Source organism: Equus asinus, chromosome 2 (assembly GCF_041296235.1).
Source record: "Equus asinus isolate D_3611 breed Donkey chromosome 2, EquAss-T2T_v2, whole genome shotgun sequence".
Taxonomy (NCBI): Eukaryota; Metazoa; Chordata; class Mammalia; order Perissodactyla; family Equidae; genus Equus; species Equus asinus.
The window spans coordinates 180,064,724-180,087,174 of NC_091791.1; the positions used below are offsets into that span (position 1 = coordinate 180,064,724).

At 49.9% G+C, this 22,451-nt stretch overlaps 1 protein-coding gene across 1 annotated transcript; it reads right to left on the reverse strand.

Annotated features, from left to right (window-relative positions):
* Positions 1-15,889: 15,889 nt before the first annotated feature.
* Positions 15,890-19,619, reverse strand: NFKBIA (NFKB inhibitor alpha). Its single transcript, XM_014853080.3, has 6 exons — positions 18,768-19,619; positions 18,103-18,211; positions 17,565-17,775; positions 17,191-17,279; positions 16,808-17,068; positions 15,890-16,454 (listed from the first exon to the last, which is right to left on the reverse strand). Exons 1-6 carry the CDS (start codon positions 19,277-19,279, stop codon positions 16,407-16,409), a joined length of 1,230 nt encoding a protein of 409 aa, XP_014708566.2. The 5' UTR covers positions 19,280-19,619; the 3' UTR covers positions 15,890-16,406.
* Positions 19,620-22,451: the final 2,832 nt, after the last annotated feature.

Consider the following 22,451-nt stretch of genomic DNA (forward strand, 5'->3'; position numbering starts at 1 on the left):
TTGAAATTCCTCACAGCACTTTCAAAGAAACATATACTGAAAAAGTAACCTAATGAGCAGCAAACACTTTCTATAATTTTAAAGCAGCTTCTAATCCTGGTTTATGGTCTAGGCACGCACTTTTATACAGACTTGATCAATCCCTGTGTGTTTCTTTTGTGCTTTACTTTCTGTTTTAACATCCTACGGTACATACTATATATAAATTTCCATGCATTTCAGTTATTTGATACTCCAAAACTTTGTGGCTTAAAACGACCTAGATTTATTATTTCTCATGATCCTGTGGGTTGGCTGGGAGGTTCTTCTCTTCCTTATGGTGTTACCCACGTGTCTGCCTTCAGCTGGAAGCTCAGCTGAGCACCTCTGTTCTTCTCTGTGAGCTGTCTCATTCTCCCAGGCACCTCCACACTCCAGCTGGCTAGCCAGGACTTCCTTAAAGCGTGGCAGCTGGGTTCTAGGAGGGAGTGTCCCAAGAGGACAGACCTAAAGCACAAGCACTGACCAAGGCTGCCTTTGTATCATGCCTTCTTACAGTCCCACCTGCCAAAGCCAGGCACACGGCCAAGGCCAGAGCCTACGTGGGAGGGAGTACCCAGGGCAGGGATTCTAGGAGCCCGGCTTGCTGGGAGGGCAGAGTCTACCACAATGTAACTTTTTACTGCAACTTCCTTCTTGTTCCAGAAGACTAGTCATAGTTGTGGATTTGACATTTCAGGCTCAACTGTTTGAGAGCAAACCTGACCTTGGGGTTGTGATTTTGCAAGGACAAGGTTAGGCCAGCGCTGAAGTGGGAGTCACTCCCTGGTGAGTGAGCCTGGCTGTCTACACAGTGCCCGACTCCCATCAAGGCTGGGATGGCCTCACTCATCTTGGTCACAGGGTCGCTCTTGTAAAGCAGGGGAAAGATCAACGCTTTTTCTTTGTAGAAAAAAAGAAAGGACATGATGTGAGAGATAAAGCTTGTGATGGTTGAAAAGGTACAAGAAGCAGCACAAGATACACAAGACACGGTTCAGGGGGTGAGGAGCAGGATGTTTATGCGCAAATTTGCAGATTGGCAAAGGGCTTGAAACACATCCATTGCAAATGTCAGGTGGCTGCTGTATTAACGTAATAAATCCTCCTCTGATATTAACAGAATTTAAACAGAAAGGGAAAATAACTCACCCAGGGGCATGCTTCCCATCTCCAGATCCCCTTTCTGAATACCTTTGAAGGAAGGGACACGGCGCTGCCAGGGGCCACCCACCTGCCCAGCAGCAGTCACTAATTTACTCACAAGCCTGCCACTTGTGTCTCCCCAGGCTGTGGTCACATTCCTGCGTGTTTTTATGAAAGTGTAAGCACAGAGTAGGTACATCCTGTATTCTTTTTAAAATTCACCATATGCACCTTTCTTCTTCCTATTCTGTGTCACAGGTTGCCTCACTCCTCCTCTGCGGGTAGACATCCAGGCTTTCTACACTCTTGCTGTTATAAATAGTGCTGCTATGAACATCTTTGCAAATCTTCTATTTTGGATTATTTCCCTGAAACTATATCTCTAGAGTGGGTCAGGGAGTATAAATATAGCTCTTGTTGCATATTTCCAAACTGTTCCTAGATCTCCCCACCAAAATAAATTCCAGCTGGATTGGAGATAGATATTAAAAATAAATTTTAAAAAAACTCCATAAGATCTAAGAGAAAACAAAAGAAAAAAGGTAACATGATTGTTGGAGATGAAAGGACTTTCTAAGTTTAAAAGAGAAATAATCATATAAGAAAAGATTGACAGATTTGGTTAAAAAACATATTAAGCCACACTCAGCTGAGCTGAGTAAAGACTATTTCCTACGTCAGTGAGGGAAATACTCCTCTAAGCAAAGGCTGGCGGCCTCTGCCTCCCATTCAAATGTAGGCAATGGAATCCTTTCCCAGGAATATCATGGAAGTAGTGTGTACCCTTCGAGACAAAATATACTCTGCTGGAAAATAGCATGAGAAAACACGTGGTATGCCTGAAAGGTAGCATCATGCCTGAACATTTCAACTCAGTCCAGTACTGTCATTAGAAAGGTTTTGGGGCTGGCCCTGTGGCAGAGTGCTTAAGTTCACGCACTCCGCATCAGCGGACCGGGGTTTTCACAGTTTGTGTCCTGGGCGTGGACCTAGCACCGCTCATCAAGCCATGCTGAGGCAGCGTCTCACACAGCACAACTAGAAGGACCTACAACTAGAATATACAACTATGTACTTGGGGGCTTTGGGGAGAAGAAAAAGAAAAGAAAGAAGATTGGCGACAGATATTAGCTCAAGTGCCAATCTTAAAAAAAGTTTTAAAAATTACAAGAAAATCTGATAAAAGATATTGATAGAGAAGGTGACAAAGTATTACAATTCTTACTGTAGCATCAAATGGAAAAGAAAAATAATATTATTCCAAGGGAAATAAAGGATATGAGCAGACAAATCACAAATAAAGCAAATTGATTTTTGAATAATTTAAAAAGGTATGATAATCGAAGAAATGCACATTTAAAATAGGATATATTTTCCACCTATCAAATTGCTGACTTTGAAAATGTGTAACATCCAGGGTTAGAAAAAATGCTATTGTAGAATGGCTGTTCTTCCTCGCCCGCCGCCTCGAGGAGTGGGGCTGGCTCTTTGAAAGCTGGCTGGTTTAGCAATGCATGTCAGGAGCCTCCGCAAGCTACGTCTTCGGGTCCAGCACCTGCTCTTATGAAACACCATCCTAAGGCCACAACCTTAAATAGAGAAGAAGCTCTGTATTCAACATTATTTCCAGTACCAAAAAAATGGAAATGCATCCCACAACTAGAAGGACCTGCAACTAAGATATACAACTGTGTACGGGGGGGTTTGGGGAGATAAAGCAGGAAAAAAAAATGGAAATAAACTAAATATCTAATATTAGAGAAATGATTAGGTAAATTACAGTATTCACTTGGATATTTATTTTGCAACCATTGACTTACACTTAAATAGCTTTTATAATATGGAAACTACTTATAGTGTTACATTTTAAACTAGATTACAAAATTATACATACACAACTGTATAAAGAAAAAATGGCATAAAGTCAGGAAAGAAATCATTCAAAATAGTAATTTTGAGAGCTACCCTGTAGCTAAGATGAGTTTGTATTTGGGTAAGAGAAGTCTAGTTGAGTTGGTTGAGTTTTTTCTACTTTTTTTTTCTTTAAGAAACATGCATTTTCTTTATAAGAAAAAAGAACTAAATGCACAAGAAGAAAAACATTTGCAGTGGCCCCGGGAAGGCCTCCTGGGTCCCCACTCCATTGCTGGGATCTGGCCATCTGATCCATTCCTGCTGGCCGAGAGGGGTCATTTGTAGTCATTTGCCTTTGTATTTCTCAAAGTTTTGTTCAATTGTGCTCCAAAAGATCAGCAGAGCTGAAGATGTCGGATGGGGACTTGGGGTGTTGCAGGGAAGGGGTGCAGGGGCTGGATCTATGCGGATTTAAAACTTAGAACCAAGAGAAGGTAGAGCTTGATGGAGACAGGCAAGACGGGAGAGGAGGCAGCTGCTGTGGCTTCTCATTCTCAGTGGAAATACTGAAAATAACTCGAGCCATATTTACATTCATATCTTCATTTGAAAATATTATTGAGCACCTAATTGGGAATACAGAGTGGAAAAGACCCAGGCTCTGTCCTCCAAGAAGGGAGACAAAGGGGCAAGAGAGAAGTGCTTATGATACAGTCTGCTGATTGCCTTGATGACGGGAGTAGGAAGAACGAAGACGTGGAATAACGCCTAGAGCGTGACGACATTTACGTAAATGAGAATAAAATCAACACTGCCAAAGACCGGTACCAAGCACCGGTTATGAGCAAATATAAGGGAATAAAAAAAGTATGCACAATGGATCCGGAGGCCACCTACCAAGTTCAGGGAGGTGTTACCCCTCGGGCTGGGGCAGGGGGAGAATGGAGAGCTGGTAGTTAAAGGAGATTTTTGTCTTATGTCCAAAGTCCCATTTCTTTCTGAAAGGAAAAAAGTATTAAAGTAAATATGACAAAATGTGGTGGGATCAAAGGAGGGGTGTTTAGGAATCCTGGGGGGGTAGGGAAGGGGTTCTGCAGGCTGAAGAGGAGTTGGCCAGCCCCAGCCAGATGTGTGGGCTGTTGAGTGGAGTACAGAGGCCTTGTGGGCAGAGGGACCAGCAGGAGCAAGAGTGTACAGAGAGAATGGCAAGTGTGCGTGGCAGACCAGGAGGTTGGGCAGGCAGGGCCAGCTCGTAAAGGACCTCATGTGCCCCCAAAGGACCTTAAGCTTCATCTGAAGGGTGCTGGAAGGCTCGATCTGGCGCTGTATGAAGGTGACCTGGGGGAGAGAGGGACCTAAGGAGCCAAGGACCATTCTGAGGAGTCCTGGAAGCCCAGTGGTCTGCCCACGACTCACCCACGGCCCACCAGCAGGCACTGCCGTCATCTGCAGGAGCGGCAAATGCAGCGCGAAAGTCACGGAGCACAGAGACACCTGAGAGGCCCTTCTGGGGGCGGTGATCTTGGAAAGCAGTTTCAGGAGAGGAAGAGCGGTGGTCAGAGATCTCAGCAAGCTGGGGAATCAGTGGGATGGAAGCAAGGGCCAGGTGGAGGCTAGGTATCATCTTGGGGCATCCAGCATCCAATCCTAAGAGCACTCTGGCCTCCTTTGGGGAGACCGCCTCATCCCTACTTCCCTCAAAGACAGCCAAGGGGGTCAAATCCTTCCCGCTCCACCCCCACCCCAGCCCAGTCGGGACAGGAACGTGGCCTCCCCCTGGCCAGTTGGGCATTCTTGCCTAGGGCTTTGGATCCTGAGCGAGTGAGCTGAGGGCAGTGGGCAGTTAGAGGTCATTTACAGAGGCAGGTGCCGCAGGGGTGCTGCAGCCTCTGCGTCCTGGACATGACCGTCTTCTAGTTCTCTAGGGCCCTCGAATCCTGACTTTCCCGAGCCTCGTCTCCCCAATTTCTTGTCCATCCTGTGAGCACTCCATCCTCTGTGGGCTCCTGTGAAATTCTCCTTTGCTTAAAATTAGCTAGAGCTGGTGTACAGCTTATGGACACGAGCTTTGGGCCTGAGTCAACCACTTGTCTGACAAGTTGGCAGTGGGGAGCCAGTCAGAGCGTCCCCCACTTTTCACAATACATCTTGCACCTGATTCATGCCCCCGTGATCTCCATCCAGGTCTGTGTTTTCTCACTGCTGGGCGCCTGCAGCAGCTTCCCAGCTGGGCTCCCCTACAGCTGGCTCTGCATCCTCAGCTCTGCTGTGTGCCCCTGTTGCCCTTTATCCTGTGACTTTCCTGCTCAAGAACCTTGTGTGGCTCCCCATTGCCCATAGGTCAAGTCCAGAAGTCCACAGCCTTCTGTACTCTGGTCTCGCCTCTGCCATCTGAGCCGAGGAGCCCTGTGTTCTCCTTGAGGGGCTCCAGGCAGATGCCCACTTTGGCATCGTCCCCTGCCTGTCCTTTCTTGTCTGTCCAAATCCTGGCAAGAATTTGGGGCTGGGAGTTGGCTCTCTGGATCTGGTTCAGTGCTCCCAGGAACTTACTGTGGTTTGGGGCAGTCACTGACCCTCTCTGGGGGCTGCCGGTGTCATCTACAGAAGGCCCGGGTTGTGTCAGGTGGTTGTTAATGGCTCCTCACAGTTCCCAATTGACCCAAGACTGTATAAAGCCCCCCCCCCCCCACTTTTGGTCACGACTTTCCTTTTTGAGGCCCCAGCCCTGGCAGAGGTTATAGAGGGGCTGTCCGAAGGCCCCCCTTTGTCTGCCTCCCTCCCTCGTCACTACAATCCTGTGAGTTGGGTGGGTGCAGGATGGCTTGCACTATCGGACCTTGGAAAAAAGGAGACAGACATTGATCCCAGGTCCACAGAGGCAGAGAGCTCACTGTTGGCTCCAGCCGTGTGGGCCAAGGCCGTCCAGTGGGCAGAGACTGGGATTCGGTGATGCTGGAGTGCATAGGACTTTCCCCTGTGGGAGCTGCGGCCAAGGTCACCACCTGACCCTGCCTCGTGCTGCTCCATGTGGCTTTCTAACCGTTGTCGGCACCCAGGACTTCTCCCCGAAACCAAGCTCTCTGCCAGCACAGATCTTATGTGAGGTGGGCACCCACTGGGCTGGCTCTCCAGCTCACAGTGGCCCTCTTTCTGTCATTGTCTTTGCTCTGCCTAGGCCCATGCAGGGACTCAGTGCAGGTGCTCAGGGGTTAGCCACGTCCTAAACATGCTCCACTTTTGAGATGTAATTAGACTGGTCTGAGTCCTTTCCCTGGGAGTGTGTTCATGTGTGTGTGTGAGTGTGTGTGTGAGAGAAAGGGCAAGGCTGATGGAGGGTTTGGCCTGTCTCTGGTCTCTGCCTGTCACCTGTGAGCTTGGCAGCCATGGCACGACTCTCTTGCCGTGTGACAGGACACCCAGAGAGAAACCAGGCAAAGCTCATCCTTAGAGGGGAGCAGAGGTGGGGCCAGGCGATTTCTGGTGACATGCAGCCTCCCCTCTCCACTGTCCTCAGCTTCAGGGAGCCTCCACGCCCCTTGCTCCAGGGACTTCTGTTGTTTGTGACCCCAACCATGCCCACTGTCACCCTGGGTTATGCTTCAGTGTCCCCTGTCTGGCCTTTCTCCTCAGACTGGGTTTGTGAGGCATGCTCAGCTGTGGGGTAATGTTTCTGAGAACAAGTTAAAAGTGTGACTACCTTTAATTTTTTTCCTGATAATTAAAGTAATAGAGAAATGCACGAAGAAGACACCAAAAGAAATCTCTCTGAATTATTGTTAGTGATAATGGCATTAAAGTCATGCACTTAAAATATAGTCCTTATCTTTTTGGGATAAGTACTAAGATATTTAAGGATGATCTGACGACTGGTGTTTACTTCAAAATAAGCTGTGGGGAAGGAGGCAGATGGGAGTATAAATGAAACAAAATTGCCCACAAGCTGATAACCGAAGCTGGAGATGGGGGTTCATTTTAATATTTATTTCTACATTTGTATATGTTTGAAATTCTCCATAAATACAACAACAACAACAAAACCCACCCTTTGCTCTAATCACCATTATTACATCTTGGGACATTTGTCACTCAAATTTGTTGCCTGAACCTACTTCTTCAGTTTGGAGGATGCCCGAACGTGAAGCCAGGGTGCCAGCACGCACGTTCCCAGCCTCCCTCGCTCGGGCACATGACCGAAGCTCCAGCGATCACACCGTCTGACCAGACCTTGAGTCAGAGGCCAAGAATGGGAGCGATTGTGTGGCATCCAGTCGGGCCACTGAGGGTCATCCAGGCTGCCGAGAGGAGCTCAGCGGCTCTTCTCTCTGACTCTCCAGCCCCACTGGAGATTCTGAGGGCTCCCCAAAATCCTTCTCACAGATCTCTTTCTGCCTAAATTATCCAGAATTAGTTTCTTTTCCTTATAACAAAGAGTACTGGCAGGTGGGACATTATAGTGTACTCTTTTGTTTATTGATAGGATTACACTATGCAAACTGCTCTGTAAGGTGCTTCCCCCTCCGCCCACCCCCACCCCTGCACTTAGTAGCATGTGGAGGGCGTCTGTGGGTATACAGACCTCCTCCCTCCCTCCTCTAGCACAGTTAATGCTGCTGCAGGAGCGGAGGCTCTCTCCTTCCTTGCCTTCCCACAGGTGGGCTGATGGAAGGAAGGAAAGGGTCTCCATCTAAAAGTTCACTTTCCTCATCATGAGGCAGGGTGGGGGGCCTGGACGGCCCGAGGGTGCGCCTGACCAGCTGCCCCCTCACAGCGGGCTCCTGGCAAGGCCCCACGAGAGGTGTGTTCATCACACTCTCTCCACTGAGACGCGTCCGCTGAGCGGCCTGCAGCCTGGTCCACTGCTGACCACTGGAGCCGCGGTTTCACCTTCCACGGCTTCGCGGGGCTGTCAGAGGGCAGGAGCATCCAGACTCGCACCCTGGCCGGGGCCCATAACAAGCTTCCGTTCCCCACCCTTGATCAGGCGCCTCATGGATCGTGTCTCCTTGTCCAGCCCTAAGGCAGCTCCTGCCGGTCGGGTCTGTGCCGAACAGGCTCCCCCCACCCATCCGGTCCCCTCATCAGGAGGCCACGCCTCGAGGCCAAGATGCCTGGGTGAGGGTGGAGCCCTGGGGCAAGGGACACGGGCAGGGAGGGCACCAGGGAAGACTGGCTGCCCCAGTTTGTCCTCAGAGGATCTGGTTCCTCAGGTCCTGGGTGACTGAGAGGTGGGGGAAGGAGGAGTGCTGCTTGGAGGGGACGACGTGCCAAAGGGAGGGTTGTCAGGTGCCCCTTCATGTCACTAATACCAATAATCTGAATAGCAGAAGCTGTCCTCTGCCGAGCCCCTGCTGTGTGAGGGCACTTTGTCAGAGCTTTACGGACTCCACTAGTGATGGTTAAGCACCACAGCTCTCTGCAAGGCAGCTGCATTACCCCCTTGACGGATGGCAAACCGAGAAGCAGAGAGGTGGAGCCACTAGTCCAGGGTCACGCCATGGTACGGATGAGGGCCCGGAGTGGGAGCCAGGTTGGTTTGATCCTCAAACGGCTGGGCTGTCACTCTGGAGGTGCCTCTGTCATGACAGCCACCAGGGCTGGTGCCTGCTGGTCCTTTGAAAAATGCCCCTTGAAGCTGCCTCCCCCAGGGCCCAGGGCCCAGGCTCCACCCCAGAAGGTCCCCTGAAATGTGGTCTAAACTTTACCACGCGCTACCTTGAACGGGGTTTCCCAGCGGGCTCAGAGGAGGTGGACTTTTCTTTCTCCTTTGCTGGTGGATTCCTACCATTTGCTCTCAAGAACTCTCCCAGGACAGCCCCCTGAGCTGGGACCAGAGGTGGCTGGAGCCTCTCTGGGGATGGTGGCCTCTCCCACACTGAAGCCTGGCGTCCAGGACTGCACCCATGGCCGTGTGGTGAGTTCACAGGAAACAGGAGTCCCCTGTGTGCTTACAGCAACTCAATCAGCTACTTCTCAAACACTCCTAGGAGGTACCTTTCCAATAAGGAAAGAGAGGTAGTAGCAAATGGCTTCTCAGAGTAAGACGGGTTTACACGGCAGCCCGAGCTCCTTAAGGTTAACGCCAGCAGCAGTGGAAAATGGCAGTGGTTGAGAAACTTCCAAAACCGTCAGCACAGGAGGAGGCTCCCCTGCCAGTCTGGTGGAAAGAGCTTTGGAGGCAGAGGGGCGGAGTTTGAATCCCAGCTTTGCCACCTTTCTTAGCTGCAACACCTCAGACAAGTTACTAAACCTCTCTGAACTCAGTTTCCTCATCTGGAAAATGGGGATACTCCCTCCCCTGATGTATGTAAAATGCCTGGCGTAGAGCCACTGTTTTAGAAATGATCCCTACGCCATTATTTACCAGTAGTAGGTGGATTACACGGGTACTTTGCAGTGTGGATTTGCAATGTGAACTAATTCATGACAGAGATTGTACCTAAGGCTTGTCAGTTACTGAAATTATTCAACAGTAAAATTACTGAACAGGGTGAAATTATAGAGCAGGTAAAATTTGCTTTTGATCCCCCCTCACTTCCTCTGTGCTCCCTGTGTACAGCTTCCTCTGTAAACTCCCATGAGCCCACACCAACCCGCCACCCCCATTGTTCAAGGGTTCATGTCCTGAATTTTTAATCTTTTAAACTTATCACAATGTGCCTGTCATGTGCCCTCATATTCCTCAGGATCTTACTGTAGCCCTGATGACTAATTAGATTGAGGCCAAAACTACCCCCTCCTGCCCCCTGGTTTACTGTCTACACAGCATGACTTTCTTCTTCCATTGTTCATTACAATAACTTTACTATTCCAAGACACTCTTGCCCAGGCAAATAACTTGATTGTTCATTGCAGGAATTTCCCGAAAGACCCATCGACTCTTTGATAGGACGCATCAACGGACCATTCACGCCTGAGACGCTTCGAACCCCTCGCCTTAAAATCCCCGCCTGGCTTTTTCCAGCCCCAAACTGCTGTATCATGAAATTTCCCCAATCCCAATCAAGTCCCTGCTTTGAAAGACACGCTTTAAACCGAATTGGAAATTCTCATTGAGATTTGACCTTGTCCCTCCCGCCTTGGGGTGCTGTGAGGACCATGAGGGGAGGGCTGCAAGCCCAGTGCCCCTTGTGACCAGCACTGCTGAGTGCACTTTAGACCTGGCAAGGACTGCACACACCCAAGACAGACCCTTCCGTGGTGAATCTGCCGGCGCTACGGTTATTCCCAGTTCTAGCCTCAAAGAGGTGAAAGTTTCTACTCTATTTGACTTGTAAATTATATGATATTTACATGTCTATGGCTTGGGCCTCTGCTTTCAATCAGAGTTTACTCTGTGTTTTGTGGGAGAGAACAACTGAATTAAGTGCAAATACACATAAAAGTTTATGGAGCCCCGGCTGCCCCGTTTGGCTAGGCCACCCACGGTGGGCCACGCGGCCAGGTCCTGCCCTGGGAAGTTGCCTCCCGATGACGGGGGTGGGAAGGCATTCGAAGAAGAACTTTAAAAACCAGCTGAAAACTGAATCAACACTGGCTATTTCACCTGAAAGAAGCTCCTTCATTAGTCCTTAAAAGTTGCATTTGCTTGTTTGTTTTGTGCTTTCCCGGAGATGAATATTAAAATACTGCAAAGTTTTAAGAAGTCTGACCAAAATGTTTAATGTGGTGACTTTGGGTAGATCGAGCCTCAATCAGAAGCAGACACAGACCACACAACTGGAAACTCCTGGAAAGAGAGATGTGCCTCATTGCCTTTTATTTAGAACCAGATGAAACTTGATATGAAGCATTCAGAGGAGACGCTCCAGGACTTGGTGCAGCGCTGCCCCAGTCACACGCGATTGCTCAGTTTACCGAGGTTTCCTAAGGTCTTATGTCTTGCAGTCTCTGCATTATTGTATAGTTTCTATGAGACACTCTTCCCTTCACATGACACATCAGAAATTTAAACCATCCTTAGTAATATTTACCCAATTTTGGTTGGATATCAGTAACAAACATAAGACACACTCAGAACGGATGCCCTGAAATCATCTTAGTTAGTGGGAATTCCCAGGCACATGTGGAAGCTGCTTTAGACCACAGTTTGGGAACGTGGACCTGGAGCCCACCCAAGCCCTGTGCTGCCTTTGATTGACCGTGTGACCTGGGCTGAGAGTTTCTTAACTGGGCTGTGCTTCGGTCCTCATGAAAAATGTGAAAATAATCCTAGTACCTACTTCACCGGGTTGTTTGAGGATTACAGGAGTTAGCATTTGTCAACCACTTAGAATAATGTCTGGCACATAGTAAGCACTACAGACATGTTTAATAATTTAAAAATTTATCCTATTATTTAATCCCATGATATATATTATCATAGATCAGTTAAATAACATTTTGAATAAAATATGGTACAAAATGAAAATATGGCAACTTGGTTTTTTGAAAACTTACCTTTAAGTAGCTGAATATACTCAATAAATTTTTTAAATTAGGAAAAGTGAAATGATGGCAACATTGAAGGGGAAGTTATTCTTTACTGAAGATCTTCCCTGATGCATTCTAGTCAAGTGCATGTTCAGGCTTTTCATATTCTGATAAGGTTACAGTGGGGAATTTGTCATAGGAAAGCGGCTGCCTCTCCCTTCCTTCCAGGTCGAGGCCCGGTCAGGGTCCCTCCCACAGGCCACAGCAACCCCAAATGTAGGTCGAAATAAACTCATTTTAAAACCAGCTTTTCAGGGCTGCCCCGTGGCCAAGTGGTTACATTCGCCCGCTCCGCTGCTGCGGCCCAGGGTTTCACTGGTTCAGATCCTGGGCGCAGACATGGCACCGCTTGTCAGGCCACGCTGAGGTGGCATCCCACATGCCACAACTAGAAGGACCCACAACTAAAAATATACAACTAGGTACCGGGGGGATTTGGGGAGAAAAAGCAGAAAAAAAAAAAGATTGGCAACAGTTGTTAGCTCGGGTGCCAATCTCAAACAAACGAAAAAAAGAATATCCCAGGTTGTTTCCCCATTTTAAGGAAGCATTACAGAAACCGAAACTGGATATCCAGTGTGGGTTTCCCTCCTGGAGAAGTGGGACTCAGTCTCATTCATTCGCTCACATTATAAAGCACTATTATTCTCTAGGCCCTGTGCCAGGGGCTAGAGACACAGTGGAAGCAGTCGCAGCCTCTGCCTCAAAGAGCTCCTTGCTTAGGTGGAGAGTAAGGCAAACCAGCATGTCCAGGACAGGATGGTGAGATGAAGCACTGAGCTGATGTGAGCTCAGAGCAGAGGCCCCCAACAGGAATGGAAGGCGGGAGGCGGATCAAGAGGTTTCCCCCTGGTTAACTATGTGCCCCCCAGGCCACTACTATCTATTCTCTTATCCCCGTGTCCCAAGTGACCAGTGGCACTCTCTTGACAAGTGGCAGGAAACAAAGCTGTGCTGGGAACAAAACTAACTTCCGGGGTGGGATTAAATCGACCATCCCCAGTAGGCCGTGCTGTTCATTTTTGCACCTGTGTGTGATCCTAGATTCCAGAGCTGAGCCTGAAAGCAGTTTGCCACTAGTCTTTGAATTAATGATAAATGACATGCATGCCTTAGGACAGAGCTTCTCAAACTCAACGTGCACTCAGCCTGGAGATTTTGTTGAAATGCAGGTTCTGATTCAGTTGGTCCGGGGCTGGCCTGACACTTGGATTTCTAAAAAGTTCCCAGACAAGGCCTGTGCAGCTGGTCTGGGGACCGCATTTTGAATAACATTTTAAATAAAATGTTATTGTATTTATTTAAGGCCAGCGCTCTCTGCCATCCCCCTTGACACCGCTGCGAACCGGGACAAGCTTCTCAGCGCCTCCTAAGAACGATCCAGCATCGGGCACTGAGTCTTTTGAAAAGCAGGGCGGGATCCTGAGCATTGACATCAAAATAGGGGCCGCAGCCACAGACCTGCCATCGAGCCAGGTAAGTGTAATAAAGGAAGCAGCTGACATGATACAAGGCCAAAGGCATAACCGTCTGAGGTCCAAGAAGGGAACATAAATCATGAAAGAAACATACTTGAAGGGTGACTTGCTAATTAAGAAGATGAAAAGCTGGTTTTAAAGGTTGGCACCTGAGCTAACAGCTATTGCTAATCTTTTAATTTTTTTTCTGCTTTTTCTCCCCAAATCCCCCCAGTGCATAGTTGTGCATTTTTAGTTGTGGCATGTGGGACGCCTCCTCAGCATGGCCTGATGAGCGCTGCCATGTCCGCACCCAGGATCCGAACCAGCGAAACCCTGGGCCGCTGAAGCCGAGCTCGAGAACTTAACCACTTGGCCACGGGGCCGGGCTGTGCCCTCCCCCAGCCCCCCCAACCCGACCTGGGATATTCTTGTCCAAGAACCAGAGGGCGGGGAATCCTCCTCGGGCATGTTTCTGACAGGAGTTCCACTCTGACCTTTCTTGCCAAATGAAACTTCAACTCCACCTAAGGCAAGTTGATGAAGACGGGGAGGAAAGGGCGCGAAGAAAGAACCCAGCTCACTGAGTCAGTTCTAACTGTCACCACTTAATCACATCCAGTAGCAATTGAAGTTTCAATGCAAATACCCCCAAGCACCCAGCCTCTGGCATTTCCAGGCCCCTTGTGAAGGTCTTCAGATGGCTCAGACTGGAGTGCATTCCCTCTTTAAAGAAAAACTCTTGACCTATAAAGGAAATTTATCCTGAGGATGAGGCAGGCAGAAGGAATCAAGGAACTTAAATTCAAGGAAGTTGCTGACGTGACTTTTTATTTCCCCTCCTGTCGCTTCCCTCTTTTGCAAGGCTCCCTTCCTTCTATCTGTCAGGACGGGGCCTTGAACTGCGGGAGAAAATCAAGGGCACAAAAGGCTCTCAGTCTGCCAAAATATTTTCTTTGAAAACTTTTGTTCTTGTTTGCTTAGAGTTTTGAGGAAGCCTTTCCACAGATTAGAATGTTCCAAAATTTTTCTTTAGGGAACTCCAGGCTCCAGCCACCCAACAGATGGTATGAAGGAAAAACAGCAGGTTTAAAAAGAAAGGAGATGGAGAAACAGGAAGAAGACCTGGAGAGTAAGAAACCAGGCCCAGCTACTTCGAGATTTCTGCAAACCATGGAATCCACCCCGAGGCTTGGGGGCCTGAAGGGCAGAAAAGCTGAAGCCTAGAAAGGTGGGAGGCTGGGCCTGAGTGGGTAGGACGAGGCTCCTTCCTGCCGTGACCACGGAAGGTGACACCTCTACACAAAAGCTGGTCACCAAGGAGGCTGAGGAAGAGTGGGCCTCGTTCCTCTGTCCCGTTTCTCCAACCCTCTAGCACAGAACTGGAGGGACACGGCACAAATTCACACCATCACAGGGGGAATAAAGAGGCGTGTTGGATTGAGAAGCGCTAAGGGCGTCATTCCAAATTTGGAGCCAAGCTTCAACCAACCTTTGTTCTTTTGGATCCGAGGTGGCCACCCCTTCCCCCAACCCCTCTCGCGTCTTCTACTTACCAGCTGAGAGTGTGCAACCTAATGGACATCCATGTACTACATCTTCTAACACTTGTGTTCAAGTGTTCTGGGAGGGACAAGGAATTTCAGTGAAGGGCATGAAGCACTTTGAGGGAAGACGAGACTGATAGACAGGCCACCACAGTGCTCAGCTCCAGATGACTTAAGCTGCAGGAGGGGACAGAGCTGGCTTTGACCAGTCAGTCCAGTATAGAATAATACTCTTTATATATGAAAGACCCACTAAATATTGGCTCCTTTTTGGTCTGAGAGGAATGTGATCGTATTGACTTGACTTGGACATCATTTGTGGATCAGGAAATGGGTAATATAATGTAATATTGTTTCCTTAAATGAAGCCAAAGGCCTTGAATTGTATTTATGCCCCATTCTGCATTTTCTAGAATGCCCTCAACTTTCCTTTACTCCTTTTCCTACCTATGCAAGGGATGCATTTTAGGGATGAAAACACAGAGATACAGAGCACCTAAACCCAAATGTCATAAGTTATTGATTACTTGTGAAGTCTTCCGTTCCTGTAGAATCGTTCAGTAGACTGAGCTGATGGACACCTTGATGGAGATCAAACCTCTATGATCACTTTCACACTAGAGCTGGTAACAAAACAGCCCGAGTTAGAGGTGGTGTGCATTTAAGACGTTAACCACTTGAAAACAAGAGTATATTAGATAGGTTCACCACCCGCCTGTCCTGCAGGTGACCCTGGACAGGACATTCTCTCTGGACTTGTTTCTTCCTGTGTGAAATACAGGATGTTATGCAATAGCTTGTATTTTTCTTTTGCACTATGTGCCTGGTACCCTATGCTCTCTACGTGGGTTGTCTTGTGTAATCTTCACAACAGCCCAGTTTATAAATGAGGAAGCCAAGGCTCAGAGGTGGGCACCTGCTAAGCAATGTTAGTGCCCTCCCACTCCTGAGCCCACGTCCTCAGGAACTTCCAGGATTATCGGTGAGATCTTGCCCAGCTAAATAAAATGTGAGTTTAGCATACTCCTCTCAGCCAAAATAATTTCCTAGAGTGGAAGTAAGGGTCCTGCAAGAGTTTAAACCAAGAGGATGAAAGTCAATGACAATGGAGAGCCTTCCAGGTGTAGGGCACGCAGCTTGTTGCCACCCCAAGCCTGAGACTGGTGTTTCCTCTCCTCGGGCAACAGCCTCCCCTCCCACGCACAGGGCCCCGGGGCTGCCTGCAAAGCCTGGCGGGGAGGCTGGTGTACAGTGTGAGAAGCTGCTTTCCGAAAGGGTTCCGGGGCTGGCTGCGGTGAGGGCTCCCACACGACTCTCCACCTCCACCTCCACCTGGGGATCAAATGACTCTCAGAATAGGAGTCCCACGCGGCCTGAAGAAAACGATCAGGACAGTGCTGTTTGTAAAAATCTGTTTAATAAATATACATCTTCAAAGTACCAAAATAATTACCAACAAAATACACTATGTACACCATTTACAGGAGGGTGACACAAACCTTGACAGGTAGCAACTTTTAACCCCACACCACCAAAAGGTTCAACAGTACACCTGATCATTACATGTCACAGGACACAACTGGGCTCGGCCACTGAATCCATGGAGGTTTGATCAAGAAGCACAATAAATAAAATGTAGTCCTTTCATCGGATTTTGGGTCACCTTCTCGAAAAGCCTCACGAAGGTGAAGTGTAAAAGGAGATTTCTTTGAATTCCAAGGATCTTTCTTGTCCCCCCTTCCAAAGTTCACAAAAATAACAAAAGGAGGGCTGATCCCCAGTCAAACGTTTCAGCCCAGGCAGTGTGGTTCTAAGGAGTGCACCCTTTTTTTTCTTTTTTCTTTTTTTTAGAAAAATAAAACTCTCTTTTTGTACAAATCTACAAGTCCATGTTCTTTGAGACACTTTCCGAAGCTCATAGCGTCAGGCGCTGTCCTCCAAGCACACAGTCATCATAGGGCAGCTAAAAACAGAGGAAAAAAGGCACGTTAAACTTCCAGAGCTCGGCCGGGGTGCTGGGATGGTGGTGGGCGGTGCCAGTGGGAATAACTCAGGTATTCTTGGACTCTTTACTCTATATCCCAAATATAAGTTAACTTCACGGGCTGAGGGAGTTTTCCTTCAATGCTCCTCTCCTTAGAAAAGTGCACAAAAGAAAAGACACTCTCTTGGGACACTGGCTATGCACACGAAGGTCTGAGAACTTCACTATGTTGAGACCTTCAGGTAAAAAGTAGCTCTAGGGGCCTGGGAGGGTGGGGGGAGAACAGCCACTCTCACTGCTTTTTGCAGAGCGACAAAGAAGCTGAGACTCACCTCGTCCTCCGTGAACTCTGACTCCGTGTCATAGCTCTCCTCATCCTCGCTCTCTGGCAGCATCTGAAGGTTTTCTAGGGTCAGCTGGCCCAGCTGCTGCTGTATCCGGGTGCTCGGGCGGCCCCAGGTAAGCTGGTACGGGGAGTAGCCCTGGTAGGTGACTCTGTTGACGTCAGCCCCACATTTCAACAAGAGCGACACCAGGTCAGGATTCTGCAGGTCCACAGCGAGATGGAGGGCAGTTCGGCCATTACAGGGCTCCTGAAACCGAAAGGCATTTGGGATGTTTACGGATGAGTTTGGAATTTCTGCTTGCAACGAGAGCACGTGAAGTCTTATTGAGGAGCTGGATGCACTCCACCTCGGAGGCATGAAGCGCTCACCTGAGCATTGACATCAGCACCCAAGGACACCAGAAGCTCCACGATGCCCAGGTAGCCGTGGATAGAGGCTAGGTGCAGACACGTGTGGCCTGGAAGAACAAAAGGAAAAAAGTGTAACCATTTGTTCCAACCCTCACATCTCAAGCAGAACCTTTCCCCTATTCTTTTAATGGACAAATTCTTCTTAACTTGAAGAACCCAGAATCTGAGTTCTGAATGAACTTTATAAAGGCATCAGATAGGCCTTTTGCCTACATATTTTCTGAACCTTTCACACAGTGAGAGTTTAAGCTCTTGCCTAGACTCCTTCAGCTGGCCCCCCTCTCCCTTGTCCATGTCACCGGCCCTCAGATGAGCAGGGCAGGCAGACCTACCATTGTAGTTAGTGGCCTGCAGGATGGAATGGAGGTGCGGGGTCCCGTAGGACTGAGTCAGGACTCCCACGCTGGCCAGGCAGCCCTGCTCACAGGCAAGGTGTAGGGGGGTATTTCCTCGAAAGTCTCGGAGCTCAGGATCACAGCCAGCTTCCAGAAGTGCCTTAGCAATTTCTGGCTGGTTGGTGATCACAGCCAAGTGGAGTGGAGTCTATACACAGAAGAGAGAACAGAAAAAGGATGAGTCAAGGACCAAACCTACAGTCCCTTGAACCCCAGAGATCTCCTGCTTGTGGATGCTGCTCCTCCCAGACAGGTACAAGGGACAAGGCAAACAAATACCAGAGCCCCCAGGTGGGCTTCCTAAAGGCCTCACCAAATCAATGGAATGCTTTACTCTAGGATATTGGCGGACTCAAAGGTCAAAGGTCAGGGCAGGCAAGGACTAGTGACTGTTCATTTATAAAGCACTGGGAGCAGCTGTGCTAGATCCGGCTCCACCGAGGGGCAGGGGCGCGGGGCCGGGCAAGCGGCGCACCTGCTGCAGGTTGTTCTGGAAGTTGAGGAACGCCAGGTCTCCCTTCACTTGGCGGACCACCTCCATGGTCAGGGCCTTCTCTTCGTGGATGATGGCCAAGTGCAGGAACCTGAGGGGAAGAGAGGGAAACCCCCAGGGCCGGTGAGTGCAGTGCGTGGGGCCCGGGAGGCGCGGGCTGCGGGGGATTGCGCAAGGCCGGGGTTTCGGGAGGCCGCGGCCGCGGTGTTTTCCGCGAGGTTATTATGAGCCGAGTGTTCCTGGCAGGCGCCCAGGGACTTTCCGGGCCCCGCCCGCCGCGGGCGCCCGCCAGCCCGCCCCGCCCGCCGCCGCCCGGAACGCCCTGTACTTCCCCTCCCGGCCGCGCGGCGCCCGCCGGCGGGCCTGGAGCTCCGCCCCCCTTATGCAAGCGGGGACTTCGCGTCCCCGCCGCCGCCCCGCCCCCGGTCCCGGGGACAGGGACGCGGGGGGTTGGGGGGTGCGCGCTGCAAGGCAGAGCTGCGAACCGCGGCCCCGAGAGCGACCCCCAACCCTTGCAGCCCCGCCGCTCTGCACGGCCTCGGGGCGTGCATAACCCCGGGCCCCAGGCCCCATCGCGCGTCCCGCGGCTCGGGCTGCAGGCCCGGCGCCCCCACCCCGGCCCCGCCACCCGGGCCCGCGCCACTTACGAGTCTCCGTCCTCGGTGAGCTGCTGCTTCCAGGGTTCGGCGCCGCGCGGCGCCTCCTGCGGCTCCAGGCGGATCTCGCGCAGCTCCTTCACCATCTGCTCGTACTCCTCGTCCTTCATGGAGTCCAGGCCGCTGTCGTGGCGGTCGTCCAGCAGCCGCTCCTTCTTGAGCGCGTCCCGCGGGCCCTCCATGGCCCACTCCTGGCCGGGCTCGGCGGGCTGAAACATGGCGCGGCGGGGCCTCGGCGCGGTCCCGGGGGCGCTCGGCCGCAGGCTGCGCTCTCGCTCGCTCGCTCGCTGGCAGCGTCGACCCTGGTGGCGGCGGCGGCGGCGGCGGCTCGGGACTGTTGTGGGCTCGGCAGCGCCGCCGCGCCGCCCTATAAACGCTGGCAGGGGATTTCTCCGGGGCGGGGTCAGGCGCGGGGAATTTCCAAGCCAGTCAGACCAGAAAAGAGAACTGGCCTCGTCCTCTGCTAGGGGAAAAAGAACTCTAAACCCTGAGCCGGGGTTCATCGGAGAAACTCCCTGCGATGAGCCACTGGGGTCATGTACAGGGAACTTTTTGATGAAGGCTGAGTGGCTGGAAAGTCCTCCCGGCCAGGCCCCCTCCCCCGGTACTTCCCTGCAGCCTGCACTCAGTAATCCTGTCCTTCTGCAAGAATCCTTCTTTCCCTGGGGTTTCCCACGATTGATTTGATTTGGGGTCGTCGGCTGCCGAGATCCCAAGGACGCAGACCTGCTGGGCGGTTCCTCATTGGGCTTTGCCAACCTGCCGGTCCTTTCCGATTCTTGATCTTTTGAACACGCGAGTGGAAATGATGGCTGGGTGTAGGGATTCGCTTCCCCAAAGTTCCCTCTGCCGAGAAGGACGCGCTGGCCGTTAGAGGGTCGAGTGCAGGCTGCCTCTGCGTTCCTGCCCATGCCAGGCTCTCGGCCGTGCGGGACGCGGAGCCCTCCCCCAGACCCCTCAGGCCGATGCTGTGAGAGCCTTGGAGTTAACAGTCTAAATGCTTGGAGAACCCTCAAATCATTTCCTCTGGATTATCAATCCTGTTGCCTGGGGGAGGGGGCAAGCACTGTGCCCTGGATGCAGGAAAATGCTGAATGTGACCATAACTTTTTTCAAGTAGAGCAAGGTGTAAATCTTTGTGGTAGAAGTTGTAGATACCTTGCAGTAACAGTAATCACTGAGGTCGTGTTCTCTGATTTGCACTGTGCTGCTGCAGAGAATGGATCCTGAGCCTCCTGCTGGATGCCCAGCCAGGCGACTTTCCAGAAGCATTTGGAGACAGGCTGAAGAATGGGTTGAGTAGTGTCTTATCCAGGATCAGGCCTTATGGATGGCTAAGAAAATAGCTGCTAGGCTGCTGCAGCGGGCTCAAGGCAGCCCAAACATTGCCCCTGCCCCTGCTGCCTCCTTGCTCTCCTGTGCTGGAGGAGGCAGCCATTGAACTTGTCCATGCAACCCGAGTAGCCATGCCAGGCTCCCCATCCTCTGGTTTCACCTGCAGAGACAGAACTTATGCTCTCTGCCCTACCCCTACCTCCTAGCCAGTAAGCCCTCAATTGAATTCATCTACTTCTAGAACTGGTCCAGGAGAGAGAAAGCAACTTTGGTCTGAGATCTTCAGAATTAGCCCCAGGAGGCCTCTACAGTTTTGCAGGGATTTCTGCAATCATCTTTAACTCGACCAGGGGTGGGACTAACCAACCCTTCTCTCCTCACCTCCCCTGCGTGGCCCACAGTATCTGAATGTGGGGATCTGGGTCAATGGCGGGGGGGGGGGGGGGGGTGAGAGACAAAATATGAGGGGGAAAAAAGTAAAGAGATAAAACCTTTGGGGTAGTAATGATCACATGTTAAAATGAAAACGTCCCGGAGATAGACCCCATTCTCTGCAGCATGTGATACTCGAATATGCAATTACGAGGCAAGGTGGAACAGCGACTGGAAGCTGGAGATCGCAATTCCAGGCTCTACCTTGAATTAACTGCACGTTAAGTTGGAGAGATCAGTTAATTTTGCTGTGGTATACCTGTTTTTATAATAATAAGATTGGATTTAATGCTGTTTAGAGGTTTTTTTTTCCAGTATAAAAATTGTATTACTTGGCCACACATGCATTTATAACTCTGTGTAACGGGGGCTATGTCTCTTGGAAATATCACAGCGTAAATTTTGGAGAGGACTCAAACACTTTATGCAACACATTGTTAGTTCTCGAACTAATCTTGTAACATAGGTATTGCTCCCGCTTTCCCAAAAAGAAACTGAAATGCAGAGAAATTTACCTAGGCACCCCATGGCAGTTTATTTCTATCCTAACATTAATCATTTGGCCAAAGCAGTCAAAGTATTAACATTTTTGAAAACGAGACCGAATACACTATAATTTGGAAGCTACTCAAAGTACTTCCTCCTCCAGTTGTTGGGTATAATGGAGGGCTGATGTCCCCCTGTCTGGGGATAATGACTTCTGTAAAAAACGTACAGAAATGTCCAATTCTAAGTGCCTCACTTAGAAAGGATACCTTAGAAGAGAAGTTTTAGCTGCAGGTTTAAAAATGATCATTAAAAAGAAAATCATGCATAAGTAAAAAGCATCTCAGGAATAAGCATCTTTGCACATCCTTTTTTTCTGGTTTAATGTCCCTGAGCCTTTCAGGACCTGGTGGTCTTTATTCCTGGTTGTTTAGTGTGACACCTAGTGGTAAGACACAGGCGTCCCTGATATGTCACACGCTTTTGGAAATTTTGGGAGGTGCTGGGCCTTGATTACCTGTCCCTGTGGTGGGGTTTCCCAAGGAGGCACCTTTTGTTTCTCTGCAGCCTAGGAGACAGCTTTGAGTAATGTGATCCAACAGGTTTTCTCTCTATCATAGATACCTGTATATGGTTTAGATCAACAAACAGTACATCCTGGGCCATAAAGAACATACCTGGAAATCAGAGAACACAAGCAGCTGGGGCAGAAGAAGACACCAAAGCTGACTTTTGGTTTAGAAAGAACTTCATGGACTCTCAGGCTCTTAGAGTTCTGCCCACCTCATTGTCAAACATTTTAACTAATCTTGACCACTGAAGATGTTAAAACCTTACACTACTGGTTGTTAACGTCATTTGGCTTTTTTCTTTTTAATGCAAAAGGCAAAAGAATGAATCAGTTGACCTTGAAGCTGCTTTGTGCTTTAGTCCAGGATGCAGCCGTAGGGCATGACAGGATGGCCAGTGAAGCTCACTCTCTTCCTGGGTGGGAAATGCACAGCGTGGACTGAATGTACTGGCTGACATGCCCCGTGGCCTGGCCGTGTGGAGATTTTTGTGTAAGTTCAACTGTTCCAACATACTTGGCTTTTCTTAACATCATGGGCAGTTGCACTGGCCGATTAAACTGAAATTGTTTTAGTCCCTAGCAAATTGAACTCCTAAAAAAGGTTACCCGTTGCTCAATGCAGCCAGGCTGGAAGGGAGAGTGGCCATGACAGAGTCCTGAAGGGCCAGCCAGGCACAGTGCTGATGGGCAGCCCCCCTGTGTGGTTCTGGGTTTATATTCTGCTTCCGATCCCAGGCTCAGTCTTCTTTCCTCCTGTGGTGGTTAGCAACCGCCTCCATCCATCCGACTCAGAACCTGGAGCTCCCAAGCTCTGGATCTTTCCGCACAGAAAAACAGCTATCAGAACTGTC

Coding starts and splice junctions, on each gene's coding strand:
- NFKBIA (XM_014853080.3), bottom strand. CDS start 19,279: ATGAACCCCGGCTCAGGGTTTAGAGTTCTTTTTCCCCTAGCAGAGGAC. Junction 18,212..18,767: donor CTCACCGAGGACGGAGACTC/GTAAGTGGCGCG, acceptor TCTTCCCCTCAG/GTTCCTGCACTTGGCCATCA. Junction 16,455..16,807: donor CAGAGTTCACGGAGGACGAG/GTGAGTCTCAGC, acceptor CTCTGTTTTTAG/CTGCCCTATGATGACTGTGT.